This window comes from Mustela nigripes, chromosome 5 (genome assembly GCF_022355385.1).
Source record: "Mustela nigripes isolate SB6536 chromosome 5, MUSNIG.SB6536, whole genome shotgun sequence".
NCBI classification, from domain to species: Eukaryota; Metazoa; Chordata; class Mammalia; order Carnivora; family Mustelidae; genus Mustela; species Mustela nigripes.
The window spans coordinates 147,931,632-147,944,740 of NC_081561.1; the positions used below are offsets into that span (position 1 = coordinate 147,931,632).

Sequence of the window (13,109 nt, forward strand, 5' to 3'; positions counted from 1 at the left end):
TCCACAGGGAAGCAGGAGGTGTGGGAACGTGCAGAGGAGCGCCTCCGGGGACTGAGGACGACGGATGGCACCACGGGGTGACGGGGAAGGGACAGCCCAGGGACGCCGTCAGAGGGGCCGGGCGTGCGGAGCTTCGGGGAGAAGGAAGACGCCTCAGGAGGCGGCAGAGGCAGCGTTGGCGGGGGTTAAAGACCACGAGGGTGGGGGCAGGCTTGGCGGACGCGGGCTCTGAACGGAAGGGGCACGGCAGGCGCCAGATGCACCCACGGGCCAGGTCTACCGCGTCATCAGCCTCCGCGTGGTGACCGCCGGCACCTAGCTCCCCGACCCGACGCCCGTGGTGCGTGTGAGCCGCCAGGGCTCAGAACAAAAGTACCCAAGTGAGTGGGAGACACGTCTGTACTGTAGTTACATTTATTTACATTATTTACCCGTAGTCTGTAAACTTTGAGGCACAGTAACTCTCGTCTGGCTTTGTCGCTCACTGACCCTGGGGGTGTCTGCGGACTTGCCTGCGCGTCGGGTTACCCGTGGGTACGATTATAGTGTCACACGCACTGTCGTCACATCCTTCCAATTCTTACGGACAGCAGCACCCGTGGGCACAACAGCAGGTGGGAGCTGCTGGCTCTACCCAAGCCCGGTGCCACTGGCCGATGACGTCTCTGTTGCGTCTGGCGTTGAGGGATTCCTTCGCACACACTCTCCATCCCCACCAGAGACACGGTGGGCTGCAAACTTGTCAGAAGAGAAAAAAACCATACAGAAGCAGGTGACGTGCTCAGGACGGCTGGAAACCGCTGACACCGCTGGGAAGAATCGTCTAGAAGCCCCGAGCATGCGGGCGTGCGTCCCCATCACATGGCCGTCTCCATAACCGCCTCCTTCGCTGGCTTTTTCTGTTCTGTGGCAGCTGACCTGGCCAGGCTCTGGGCCTCCAGATGCTCCACGGTCCCGTACGCCACCATGGCCAGGCTCAGGACGCCCAGGAGGATGTAGAGCTTGGTGCTGACACACAGGAACTTGCTGTACCCAAATGCGACGGTGAAGCCCAGGGCCTCCCACAGGCGGTAGTTCGCAAAGGCAGCCTCCTTGTGCTTCTCGAACAGCACGCCGTAAAGCACTGTGGGGAGACACAGCATGAACACGTGGCTGCGAAACCTGTAAGATTTTCCCCATTATTGCTGAAAACGGGGCAGCTTTTCTGCTGCCCAATTCTCTCAACAACATCAGGAACGTCTCCTTCTCAAAAAGACAGAATTGCGTTACGTTGGAGATTAGGGAAGTCTGGAGACAGTTTTTAGCTGTGAAGAACCAGGGCACATAAGAGAAATGCAGAACTCGTGCAGGGGGAGCCCTGGGGAGAGCCCCGTCCAGCCTGTCCCTCGGTGGGTGAGCACGCGGGAGAGTGAAGTAGGGCTCAGAGGCCCGACCTGGCTCAGTGAGGCATGGCCCTTCGCTGGAGTCTAAAAGCAAAGACACACACGGGCAGCCCTAAGCCCAGGCCCTCAGAACATGACTGTGTTCGGAGCCAGGTCCTAGAAGGAGGTGACTTAGGTGAACGAGGTCACTAGAGAGGCCTCTCATCCCACACTAGTCCTTCTAGGGACGGGGTCAGGACACAGATGTGCACTAGGGACGGCCATGCAGGGACACGTGGAGAAGACGCTGTCTACATGCCGGGGGGCCCTGAGAGGATGGGTCCACCGCTTCCCATGTGTCCCCCGTGCTGGCCCAGGTATGGACCCCCGGGGGGAGACTCACCATTGTTCTGCGTCTGCCAGACGGCGTCGGCCACGCCCCAAAGCCCAGAAAACACGAAGAACATGGCCAGCTGGCGGGGGTCAGGTCTCCACAGCAAGAGGGCGACGCTGCAGGACAGGTGGGTCACCGCACCTGCGGGCGCAGAGGGCGGAAACCGGCCGGAAGTGAGCGCAGCCCCCGGGAGGCGTGGACCAGGTGACGCTCAAGGAGCCTCTTGTTTGCTTCTATGTGTGAGTAACGTTCCCGGAAACGCTCCCAACCGCCCTCCGCCCCTGGACGCTGACCCTGAGCGCGCCGGCAGACCAGGAGCGCCCTTCACAGCCCCTCGTCGCCGCCCACTGGGTGGGGGGGCCACTCTGCCCACCTTCGCCCCGACCCCGTCTGCGGGGCTGGGCCACAAGCCCCTGGACCGTGCAGGGGGTCTCCTTGTGCTCCAGACGCGGAGACCCCAGAGTGACAGAAGGGGGGGGTTGTTGACCCCTGGACTCGCGGTGAGTGCTGGGGGCGGGGGACGGCGCTGGGCTCCCCAGCAGGTGCGGATGTGAGCGGAGAGGTGGGCGGAGTCCCCCAGGCTCGTTCCTCCTGACTCGACACCCGTGTCGTGAGTTCTGGCCTCGTGATTCCTGTGGACACGGGGGCGTCTAGGCCTGCCGTGTTTGCCGTGGCTGTGTGCTCCGGGGCAGCTCACTGCCTGCTCTGTTCCTGAGTTCCCTCATCTGTAAAGTGGGCAGTGTCCCCTCCCCAGGGCGACCAGAGGGATGAAACGGAGAAACCTGGTCGGATGACGTGGCCCCTGGTGGGCGCCGACTAGTGCTTGTGGCTTCCCTGCTGTGTCCCCGCCACAGCCACGTGAGACCTGGACTGGGTGGCCTGGTCGTGGTCTCGTCAGTGCCCTGGTTATCCACGCTGCTGTGGATCTTCCCTTCCCGAGAGACCAGAGGGTGAGGTGCGCTTAGGGCGCAGTCTTGTCCTGACAGCGAGGACGGGAAGCCTCCCGCAGCGCCGCGCACGCTCAGCCCGCACCCCTCGCCGAGCTGCGCGTGCCCTTCCGCCCGCCCGTCTGCTGCCGCTCCCGCCCGTCTGCTGCCGCTCCCGCCCGCGAGGGGCCACGGGTCCGCCTACCCAGCGAGTAGAGCGCGATCCTGCCCGTGTGCTGGGAGAGCCTTCCGTACAGCAGGGAGCACAGTGCGTTGGTGGCCGAGAAGCAGATCATCACGTACCCGACGAACTGGATCCCGAGGGCGCAGGTGGTGTAGGACTGCGGGGGAAGCACGGGGCACGTTACGTGGCCGCGTGGGGTGCGGTGGCAGGTGTGGGTCAGGGATGCGGGTGGCACCGGCACGTGTTCTGCCGTGGGACGGCGGCCGTGCTGGGTGGGCCCAGACCTTCGTCTAGGCCTCGAGGCGGCCGGGGGAGGACAAACCGGTGGGAAGGAGCGAGGACCGGCCCTGCACCCGGTCGTCCCCACACGTCCTTCGCCATGTGTCGCGGGGGTCCTGTGAGCTGCGTGAGGATCTGGGCAGCTCCTGCTCCGCTCACTGCGGGCTGACAGCGCTGGGCAGGACGAACGGGGGAGCACAGAGGACTCTCGGGGAAGCAGAGCCTCCCCGTGTGACACCGGGATGGTGGACGCGTGTCCTTATGCACGTGTCCATACCCAGGGAACCCAAGCACCAGGAGTGCCCCCTGACATGGGCGGTGAAGACGCATCATGGCAGGTTCACGGGTGGGAACAAATGTCCCCTCTGGGGCAGGACACTGTTAGTGGGGAGGCTAGGCCTGTCTGGGGCTGGTGGGGCCCTCGGCTCCTTCCGTCCACCGTGCTGGACCCGGAAACTGCTCCGCAAATAAAATCCCGATAGAAAAGCAGCGGATGTGAAGGAACGAAAGGACTCTGCAGACGCGAGGACGGGAGCGCTCCTGCCCCGGACGGGGGGTACTGAGCGACCCCAGCCTGGACCCGGGACAGCGCCTGCCCCCACCGTCCCCAGGCAGAATCAGGACAGGCGCACAAGCGAGCGGGCTGAGCAGAAGCTCTGCCGCTTTGGGACGGTGGGGCTGTGGCCGAGTCACATGCCGCGTGGCCAACAGCAAGGCCCACGGGAGGGCCGTGGCCAAGTGCCAAAGGGCTGTTTTGTCATTTTTGTCCTCAGTCTTTGGAACTCCAAGACTCTCCATCAAGACTGTCCCTGGAGCAGGGGGTGCCAGAGAGAACCCAGGATGCACGCATCCTGCAGAGTGTACGTGTCCTGAAAGAGCTGGGGTTCACCGGAAATTCGGATTTAACTGGGCATCTGGCTAGCTTGGCACATCGGCTCGTCTACGTGGGGGTGAGCTGAGGAGGGCAGGGAGCAAGAGAGGTTTTCTGGTCACGGAAGGGCGACCCCCAAGGAGCGGCCTTGCTCCCGGCTCTTGGCCCCTCGGCTCCCCGGCCCCCAGCCGGCACTTTCGGGAGAAGGCGTCTCTGTTCTGTACTACCCCCGTCTGACGCATCCCTCCCACGGCACCCCATGACCGTCTTCAGGACAGGACACCACACGGGTGGGGAGCCCCGGGGACAGGTGTCTCTGCTGGCTTGCCCCCGAGGAGGCCTTCCCTGCGCACACAGCAGGCAGGACGGCCTGGCACAGGACACGTTCCACGTGACGGCTCCCGGAGCACGTGGGCCCTTGCCCAGAAGACACATCTCCAGTGAGAGCCAGGCCCCGGAGTCAAGGCCAAGCTCTGGGGGGACTGGGAAGAGACTGGACGCTGAGCTCCTGACCCCTGAACCTGCTCTCTGGCCCCAGAGGCCGCGCCCCCCACTCAGCCCACGGGCAGGGGACCCCGAGACACGCGGGTGCTGGGGTGCGCGTCCTGACGGGCTCTTGCATACCCTGGTGTAGTCGCCCGCGAGGAAGGCTTGCTCGAACCCGCTGTACACCGGCAGCAGCACCAGCAGACGAAGGCGCTTGTCTCGAAGGAGCCTGAAGGTCGACAGCAGGGTGAACCAGAAAGGTAATTTCTTCTCTCCATCGTCTTTCTGCTGAGCATCCTTGATGGGTTCGAGAAACACAGCTACGAGCAGGACCGCCAGGACGCCGCTGCCTGGAGGGGAGACAGAGGGCAGGTCTGGGTGCTCCCAGGAGCCGGCGTCTCCCAGCCACTCCTTCTCTCTCCTTTGGGGCACTGGGTTCAGATCCTGGTTTAAGGGAAAGGAAGCTGCCAAGCCTGAGCTGGGCCTCTGGCCTGCGCCGCACACCCCGCGAGGCCGGGGTCCTCTGCGGCCCTCACCGCCACGGTTCCCTCCTCCTCCCCCGCAGGTGGCTCCCAGCGACGGGCAGTCCCCCGATCTCGGGACCGCGGGTCCTCCGCGGCTATTGTTTGCCGAGTAGGACGGTCCCCCACAAGCCTCGGCAGGGGAACTGGCGACCCGAGCGCCGGGGGTGCCGCATACGTGCCGGCGAGAGGCGGCACCGCGTTTACCCGCTGCGGTGGGGAGTCTGCGCGGGGGGCAGCTGGGCGAGAGCCCCCGTGCCGGGCCGCTGCGTTCAGAGAGGGGGGGCCTGACGGGGAGGTCACAATGCCACTCGTGTCCAGGAACTACCGGCCACGGGGGTGGTCTGTGGGGGGAGCAGCGAGGAGGAGGGACGGGGGGCTTTCCCTCTCACCGGGGCGCGTTCTGAGCCACGTGAATGGGCTGACAACCGTCCGCCCCGGAGGGACACCTGCGCCCACCGAATCCCACAGGCGTGGCGGCCCCTCTCTCTGCACGGCGCACCCGGTGTTATGTGGGTCGAGGGCGAGTGCTTCCTCCTCGGTCCTTCCTGGCTTTGTGACAGCGTCGCCTGTCCCGGTTTCTCCTCTCGCGCAACACCGATGACACTCGGTGCTCCGGGAGCCGAGGGTCCTTCCCAGAGCCGGGTGCCTTCCCCGTTTCTCCGAAAGGCGGTGAAAACCCTTCAGAACGGGTTTCATCCATGATTTCCAGTCCAATAGTTTAGACCCGTCCCCTCTAAAGGGACCTGAAGTATTTTTTTCTGTTTGCTGCTTCTCACCGGCCTGATGGGACCGTGTGTCCGGCCACGACATGCCGGCCGGGCGCTCCCAAGCCCGCTGTGCTTACAAACCAGCCCTCTCCGGAGGTGTGGGCAGAGCCGGCGGAGGTGCACTGAGGAGGGGAACGTCGCACAGGGGCCGGGGGTGCAGAGCACGCGTTCCCGGGGCCGGGGCTGGTCCTCGAGAGCTGCCGTCCTCGTCACTGTGACTTTGGAACAAGGTTTCTAACTTGGTTAACAAAACCACAGATAAACACCTGTGGCTACTGGCTACTGTACTGAACTTTGCAAAAGAAAAACGATCCTATCGTGGTAGGGAACTGTAAGACCGCCCCGTTCCGGTGTCTTTGACTCCATCTGAAGAACACCGGACGATCCAGCTGAACTCGTTTTGCAGGAATATTTGTACTTTGGGAAGACACTCTTTTTCCGCAGGGACACCGCCCGCAGTGAGCACATACCTGTGTAGATGCCGAGCAGCGTGTAGATGAGGGTCTGCGAGGGACGCTGCGTGCTGTTGGTGGACGCCATGGCCATCAGGCAGTCACTGGCCCCACAGGACAGGAGCTGCTCCTCGGGGATGGCCTCTGTGCCGTCGGAAGCAAAAAGGTGACATGAGAACACAGGGAACCGATAGGACAAGGGGCCCGAGTAAGGAAGCACAGAGCTAACAGGAGCCCAGACACCCTGTAGCTGAGAGTCACGATAGGTCAAAGTCGGGGGCTTGTCTGACTACGTAGCTCCAAACACACTTGCTTCTGGGCACGCATCTGTGTGCGTGATTTTACAGAGACACATGTGCCGTAAAGGCTGCCTGCTTGTGTGACTTTCTGCACATAATGAAAATGCTCAACGTTTCCAACCTAACCAAGGAGGAGTAGGAACACTGACGTGAGAGCAGGTGTTGGACGGAAATGCTGGGCCTGAGATTCATCGGTGGCCATTCCATGACCTTGGGCAGGTCGATGCCCGCCTCTTCTGAGTGTTACGTTCCCTATCTGCTAGAAGAACAAAACGTGCACCTTCCGCGCGTCTCTGACCCCATCAGAGTCTCTGGAGAGAGCGGGGAGACGCCATGCAAGACAGAACGTTTGTCGTAGCAGAAATCTCCTCACACAGAACCTGGCTGCTGAGATCCGCAGCACGGAGACTGAGCCGGCGCAGGGGGGGAGGCTGAGAAGCCTCGGGGGCGCTGGGGATGCCTCACTCCTCGGAGTCCGGGTCCGGAGACCTCTTGGGGAATGAAGCTCGCTTGTCTGGTGTCTTTAAAAGTAAAGACGTTCACTCCATTTTGCACCCGTCGTCTGTCAGAGACTGAAGCTTACTCCCAGGCCCTGTCAGGGTCTGTCAAGGTCAGCAATAATGAGTAAAGGCGGGCCTCCATCCACCCGAGGGCTCCCTTCTTCCGACGCACGTAGCAACTGATGACACCACGTGAGAAACAGGAGGAGGATTTTGGAGTTTTGCGAAGGTGGGACTTTATAGGGGACGGCGCAGTCCCGGGAGGACCACGCCGGAGAGAAGCGCAGTCCCGGTAAGAGTCAGGAGTCAGGACTGACCCTCACCCCGGCCCATGAATTAGGTTTGCCGGTGAGAATTGGTGAGATTTATTTCCTCGGCCCTCGGTTTAAATCCTCAGACATCAATGGGTGCGGATATTACACAAATACACACGTTATAGTCCTGTCTGGCCAAGGTCAGGTAAAGACGTGAGTTAAGTCATCAGCCGTCAAATGCTGAACCAGTCAAGGGACAACTGGTCTTAGTGGGACATTGAGACACTGGACAGTCGAGCCGTTTAGTGGGACAGTAAATCAGTTGAGCCTATTCTCGGTCCAAAAGGACGGTGGTGACTCTGTGAACCCAAGTTCCAGTGGCAGTGGCCTCCGTTTCCCCGGACACTGTTCTGCAAGCATTCCCCTGCCTCCGGGAGCGCAGGGCCAGCGAGGCTGGAGAACCTGTGGACAAGACCGACCCCCAGAGCTGCGTAGACCGCCCTGGAGAAGAGCTGGGCACAGGAGAGGCTGGGGCCCAGGGGTCGAGCCCCATGTCGGGTGGTGCACCTGCCCTTGTCGTGGAATAAAGACGCGTGTGAGCGGGATGGGGGGCGCTCGGGGCCATCACTGAGCCCCGTGACCTTTTACCTTGCGTGGGCGTCTGGCCAAACACCAGGGATGAGATCAGGTTGCCCCACACGCCGGATGACTGGAATATGAGAAAGAAGATGCCGAAATACTGGTTCACCACGTCTCGGCCGACTTTCCCCACCTTCTCTGCTTGCGTGTTTCCCATGATGGTGAGGTACGTGCACTGGGCGGACCACAGCGGGGCTGCGCCGAGACCCAGGACTATGGAGGTGGGGATCAAGGTGTACCTGTGAGATAAAAGCAGACAGCGTCCCTGCCTCTGTGGAGAAGGAGACCCCTTCCTCGTCCTCACTAAGCTTCGTCGTGCTTGTGGATTAGCCGGATCAGTGGGTTCACCATCCTTCGCCCGCAGAGAAATGACCAGACCCACTGCTCTTTCTGGTTCAGGTTCATTTACAAGAGAGAAATTCACTGCCAGGGAACTTCCTTGCGTCTGAAAGCAACTACCATGAGCTGGATTACAAGTAAGGCAGAGTCTCTAACAGCTAATGTCGAAAACGACTGATTTTTTGAATCCCTGACTGGCTGATTGGCTGGTTTACCCTCTTCACTGAAGGCTCCTATGGAACCTCTACGGCAGGATGAGAGAGAAGACTGAGGTCCCTGGCATCATCCTGTCCTAGATGATAGTGGCCATCTCTCCGAAGAGATGCTTGACGGGTGTGTTCTTGGGAATAAGCGCGTGGGGCCAGTGCTCGTAGAGCTTGGTCCCGGAGGACCCCCTCCGTCAGGGAGTAGGCGGAGCCCAGGCCGGGCCCCTGCCCCAGCTCCAGCTCTGCTGCGTCCACTTTCTGTCATGCGGGGAGGGTATGGTTTGGGTCCACTGGTCACATTCTGCAAAATCCCCTGAAATTCACCCTGAACGCCAGGGTCCAGCTCTCATCGCTGGGGACACAGAAGTGCCCTGGCAAGGAGGGGAGCACCAGGCCCACAACAGATCTGAGGGGAGGTCAGGGCTGGGAACTGGGGGGCGGAGATGGGCCTGACCCAAGGGACAGAGACACCTCGAAGGGAGAGAAATGGGAAAAAGCCTCCACGTTCTCCTGTCCAGAAGCAGAGAGGAAGGTCAGGAAGTGGTGCTCATGTTACAGGGGAGGCAACGGGCATCCTCGGGCAGGTGCCAGCGGAGGGCTCTGAACCCTGAACCCGCTGACCCTGAAGCCTGACCCCGAAGCCGGGCGGGAGGCGTGCGGGAGGCGTGCGGCTGTACCAGCTGGCGTAGAAGTTGCCCAGGGAGAAGGCCACGTAGCAGCACATGGAGAGGACGATGGTCCACTTGCAGCCAAACTTCTTAATCAGGAGCGGCGGGAGGCACGTGGAGGACAGGAGCACGCCGCCGTAGAGCGAGCTGAGCGCCGTCACGCCCAGGCCTTCCTCGCTGTACAGGCTGCTCTGTGGGGGGCAAAACCGCCCTGGTCAGAGGGGCCGGCGGCCAAAGGGAGAGCGCTCTAGGTCAGCACTGGGTTCCTGAGACCACCAGCACAGGCTTTCCCTGGCCGGGGACCCCCACCCGCTGACAGGTCCGGCGCGGGGGGAGCAGCACGGTCCCAGCAGAGCGTGAGCTGCTGCTAAAGACTGGGGAGGGGGAAGCGCAGGCCACAGCTGGGGGTGTGGTGGGGCAGACGGCCTCACGCCTTCTGTGACATCTGCTTTATCTGTAGGACAGCTTTGCTCTCCTCCCCTTTAGGGCTGAGAAATGGGGGCTATTTTCCCCATGGAAGAGATAAGGAAGGGGACATTGTCTCCTTGTAGACTCATGTGCGTGGCTCGACCGATGGTCAGGAAGCGGGTACTTGACCGTGCGGACTCTTCACATTCCTTCCTGGCTGCCACGCCACCCCCTACCCCCGACATGACGATGCCCTGTGACAAGGGACCCTGTACTGGGCAGGTGCAGCCACCGGCACTCCCTCACTGTCATTCCGTCCACTGTGGCCCCGCACCCTTGGGCTGAGCTCTGACTCGGCACAGCACCCACCACTCAGATTCTCTCTTCCTTTCCTGCCAACCCCTCAACGTGCTGGGACCTTCCTCGTTCTCACTTTCCAAAGGGCTCCTGCTCTTCAAGGGCAGATCAAGGGTCTCCAAGGGCCCCTGGCTAGTGCCATCCGCAGAGACCTCCGCTTTGGTCCTGCGCCGGAGTGTCACCTGACCTCTAGCCCACACCACCTGGGGACCCGCGATGCCACCCCCGCTGACAATGGTCCCTGAACACGGGAAATGTTCTGCTCTTTCTGGATCTCTCCCGATGCCTTGCTCAAAGCAGGCACATAACAGTATTTGTGGATTAACTGAAACTGAGCATAACCACAGCTAGTGCCACAAAAATTCTGAAATCTGGCTGGAAGATGGAAATTGAGTGCTCTGCTCCGAAGTGGGAGTTATCGGGAAATTCCTGCTTGTGTGGAGTAGGGGAGCTGGTTCAGCCTGAGCCTTTTGCTTCCTTAATACAAACGTAGGAAATCCAGTGCCACTGAGCTCGGCTCCCCAGACGCTCGCGAGAAAGAAGCGCTCAGCCTTTCTGTGCCCTGGGATTTCTCGTCCACACACTGTGCTGCTGCAATCAGCAAAGGTATCTCGGTCGCAAACAGTCAAATCTGACTGCAAACCACTGAAAAGGAAGACAGATTTCAGTAGCCAAAGTAGGAATCAAATTTTAAAAGCAACCTTCTTTTCTACGTGAATGCCGGTGTTGAGATCCCTGTGTCCGCAAGTGTCCGCAAAGCAGGGCGTGCGGAATAATCCGGAATACTGTGGGAGGAGTGTGTGCCTGTGAGATCTGCATTAGGCAAGACCCACTCGCATATGCAAGTAGGACTTTCACTCAAGTCACTCAGCAAATACATCCTTAAGCACTTGCCAGGAGAGGCTCCATGCCCTGCTCTAGTGAAACCAAAGGGAATTACACAGCCCCGCGCTTCCAGGAGTGCACGGTGGACAGGAGCTGACAGGGGTCAGGGACACCAGCCAACGGACCGTTGCAATCGGGTCCTGCAAGGGGCGCTAGCCCAGGGCAGCAGGAAGACCGTCGAGAAGGCGTGAAGACTGTATGGGATGGGCAGGGTGAGCGGGTCCCGGGGGATGGGGAGGGGTGCGGGAGGCAGGGGTGCGGGAGAGGAGCTGCCCAGGGCTCGTGCTGGGCTGAGAGGCAGCAGGGAACATTGAGCTGCTTTGTCCAGAGCCGTGAAGCTCCTCTGAGGAGACGAGTCCGGGAAGCCTGCCGGACTGCGGCCGGAGGAGTGCCGGCTGCGGCCTGGGGAGTGGGGTCGGATCTTCAGGCCACGGAGAGCCTGGGGCAGGAGGCAAGCTAGAGATGAGATGCAGCGCTGACTTCATGCCCTGGGTTAGCCATCGACGGCCTCCTGTGTGTGGAGCACTGTCTCAGTCAGGGGGACAAGGTCATGGAGCAGTGACCGTCCTGCCGGCGTCGTGGACTCACGGGCATACTGCGGGGCCTGCCACAGCATCGGGGGAACCCACAGGTGTGCCCCTTCCAGAGTTCAGTCCCAGGGAGCAAGGAAAGGGGTGAAGGGGGTGACATCCAAGGGGAGAGCCCAGTGACTTGCAGGTGACCATTAGGCACAGGAGGGAGAGGCCACAGCTGCTGCAGGGGGAGGCTGTGTGGGTGTGTGCCTGGGTCCCGGTGGGAGTTCGGTGTGGGGCTGGGGCCCTGGGGATGCCTGGGACCATCCGTGCCACCCCCGGGGGCTGAGAATGAAACTGACCAGATGAGAGCCGAAGGAAATGACAGGGACAGGCAGGAGCCGCCAGCATCGTGGGGACACAGCCATGCCTAAGGTCACGTCTGTCCGTGTCATCTCATTCTTTTGTGTAGGCCACTCCAGACTGGTGGAGACAATGGTCCCCCTTAAACCATGGTCACGTATTCAAGATTAGCACGCGAGGAAATATGGTGGGTTAGGGCTAGACAGAAGGCAGAGAGGTGGGCAGGGCGGACTGCCCCACGCCAGAGCTGGAGGTCTGGTCCCCTAACATCTCTGCTCTTCCCAGGAAGAGGGGGCCTCCTCAGCACTGACCGTGATCACGGGCAGACCGGGGAGGACTTGGGTGTGCGAGGGGCGGGGCCATCCACTCTCCCGGCACCGCGGCCACTATGCCAACTACACTTCAAAAAACAAGACAAAACAGAACACCCATCTGGGGAAACGTACAGCAAAACTACTCCGGCACACACGGCCCTGCCGCAGCTGTTAGAGAGGCCCGAGGGGGAAACAGTGCTGTGGGGGACAGACTTACAGAGACCAATTTGTCCAAACTTTGTCTAAATTCACCATATTGCCTAACCAGGCTTAGAATCTAGAGTTTAGTGAAACCTGAAAAATTCCCGTTACTACCCCAGCCACAAAGCCAAAGTCGTGAAACCGGAGAATTCGCAAAGACTCATCCTGCGTCTCTCCCTTGAACGATCCAAAGGCAAAGAATGTCTTATCTCATCACTCACCCAAGACCCACACCCCCGTCCAAGGGTCGAGCTCACATTCCCCGCCCTGCGGCCCGGCCGGGGTGGGGGAGGGGGCCGTGCTCGCCTGCACCCGGGAACGGCCGCCAGAGAGGGTGTGGGAGCGAGGGGTGAAGGAGAAATGCTCGGTTCCCGTCCTCCGTGGCCGTGGGGCTTCTTGGAGGCCAAGAGACAGACGCTCGCTCGCAAGTGTGCTCGCAAGTGTCCTTACCTGCAGGCTCTGCAGGCCGCCGTAGGCTGTGAAGAGAAGCAGAAACCCAAAGGACACCACGAGGACATTCCTCAGGCTTCTCTCCATCGTGCGGACTCACGGTGTCAACCATCCGTGGGCACGCACACGCGTCGTCCCTGAAAGCGGCCGGCCGGGCGCGGGGACGCCGTCTGTACCCAGACGTCCCGCTCCGTCTCTCTGTCCTCTGCGCGAGGCGTGCAGGTCAGCGAGGTCCTGGTGAGTCAATGGACTTAGTTACCGCAGAGGCCGGGGAGCGCCGCGGGGGGTGTCGGTCACGTGTCATCTCTGCAGTAACCGCTTCCTAGCAGGGCGGGAGATCAGGACGTTCACTGCCCGTGCGCGCCTGCAGTCCCCCCTCCTAATATCTCGATCGAGTCCTTACGGTAACAGAACGACTGTCGTGTGTGTGTGTGTGTGTGTGTGTGACGGTAACTTCCGCATTAAAAGAA

At 61.2% G+C, this 13,109-nt stretch overlaps 1 protein-coding gene across 1 annotated transcript; it reads right to left on the reverse strand.

Annotated features, from left to right (window-relative positions):
- Window positions 1-398: 398 nt before the first annotated feature.
- On the reverse strand, window positions 399-12,856 carry UNC93A (unc-93 homolog A). Its single transcript, XM_059401424.1, has 8 exons — window positions 12,640-12,856; window positions 9,159-9,340; window positions 7,946-8,175; window positions 6,263-6,388; window positions 4,640-4,851; window positions 2,887-3,022; window positions 1,765-1,896; window positions 399-1,123 (listed from the first exon to the last, which is right to left on the reverse strand). The coding sequence occupies exons 1-8, from the start codon at window positions 12,724-12,726 to the stop codon at window positions 858-860; spliced, it is 1,371 nt and encodes a 456-aa protein (XP_059257407.1). The 5' UTR covers window positions 12,727-12,856; the 3' UTR covers window positions 399-857.
- Window positions 12,857-13,109: the final 253 nt, after the last annotated feature.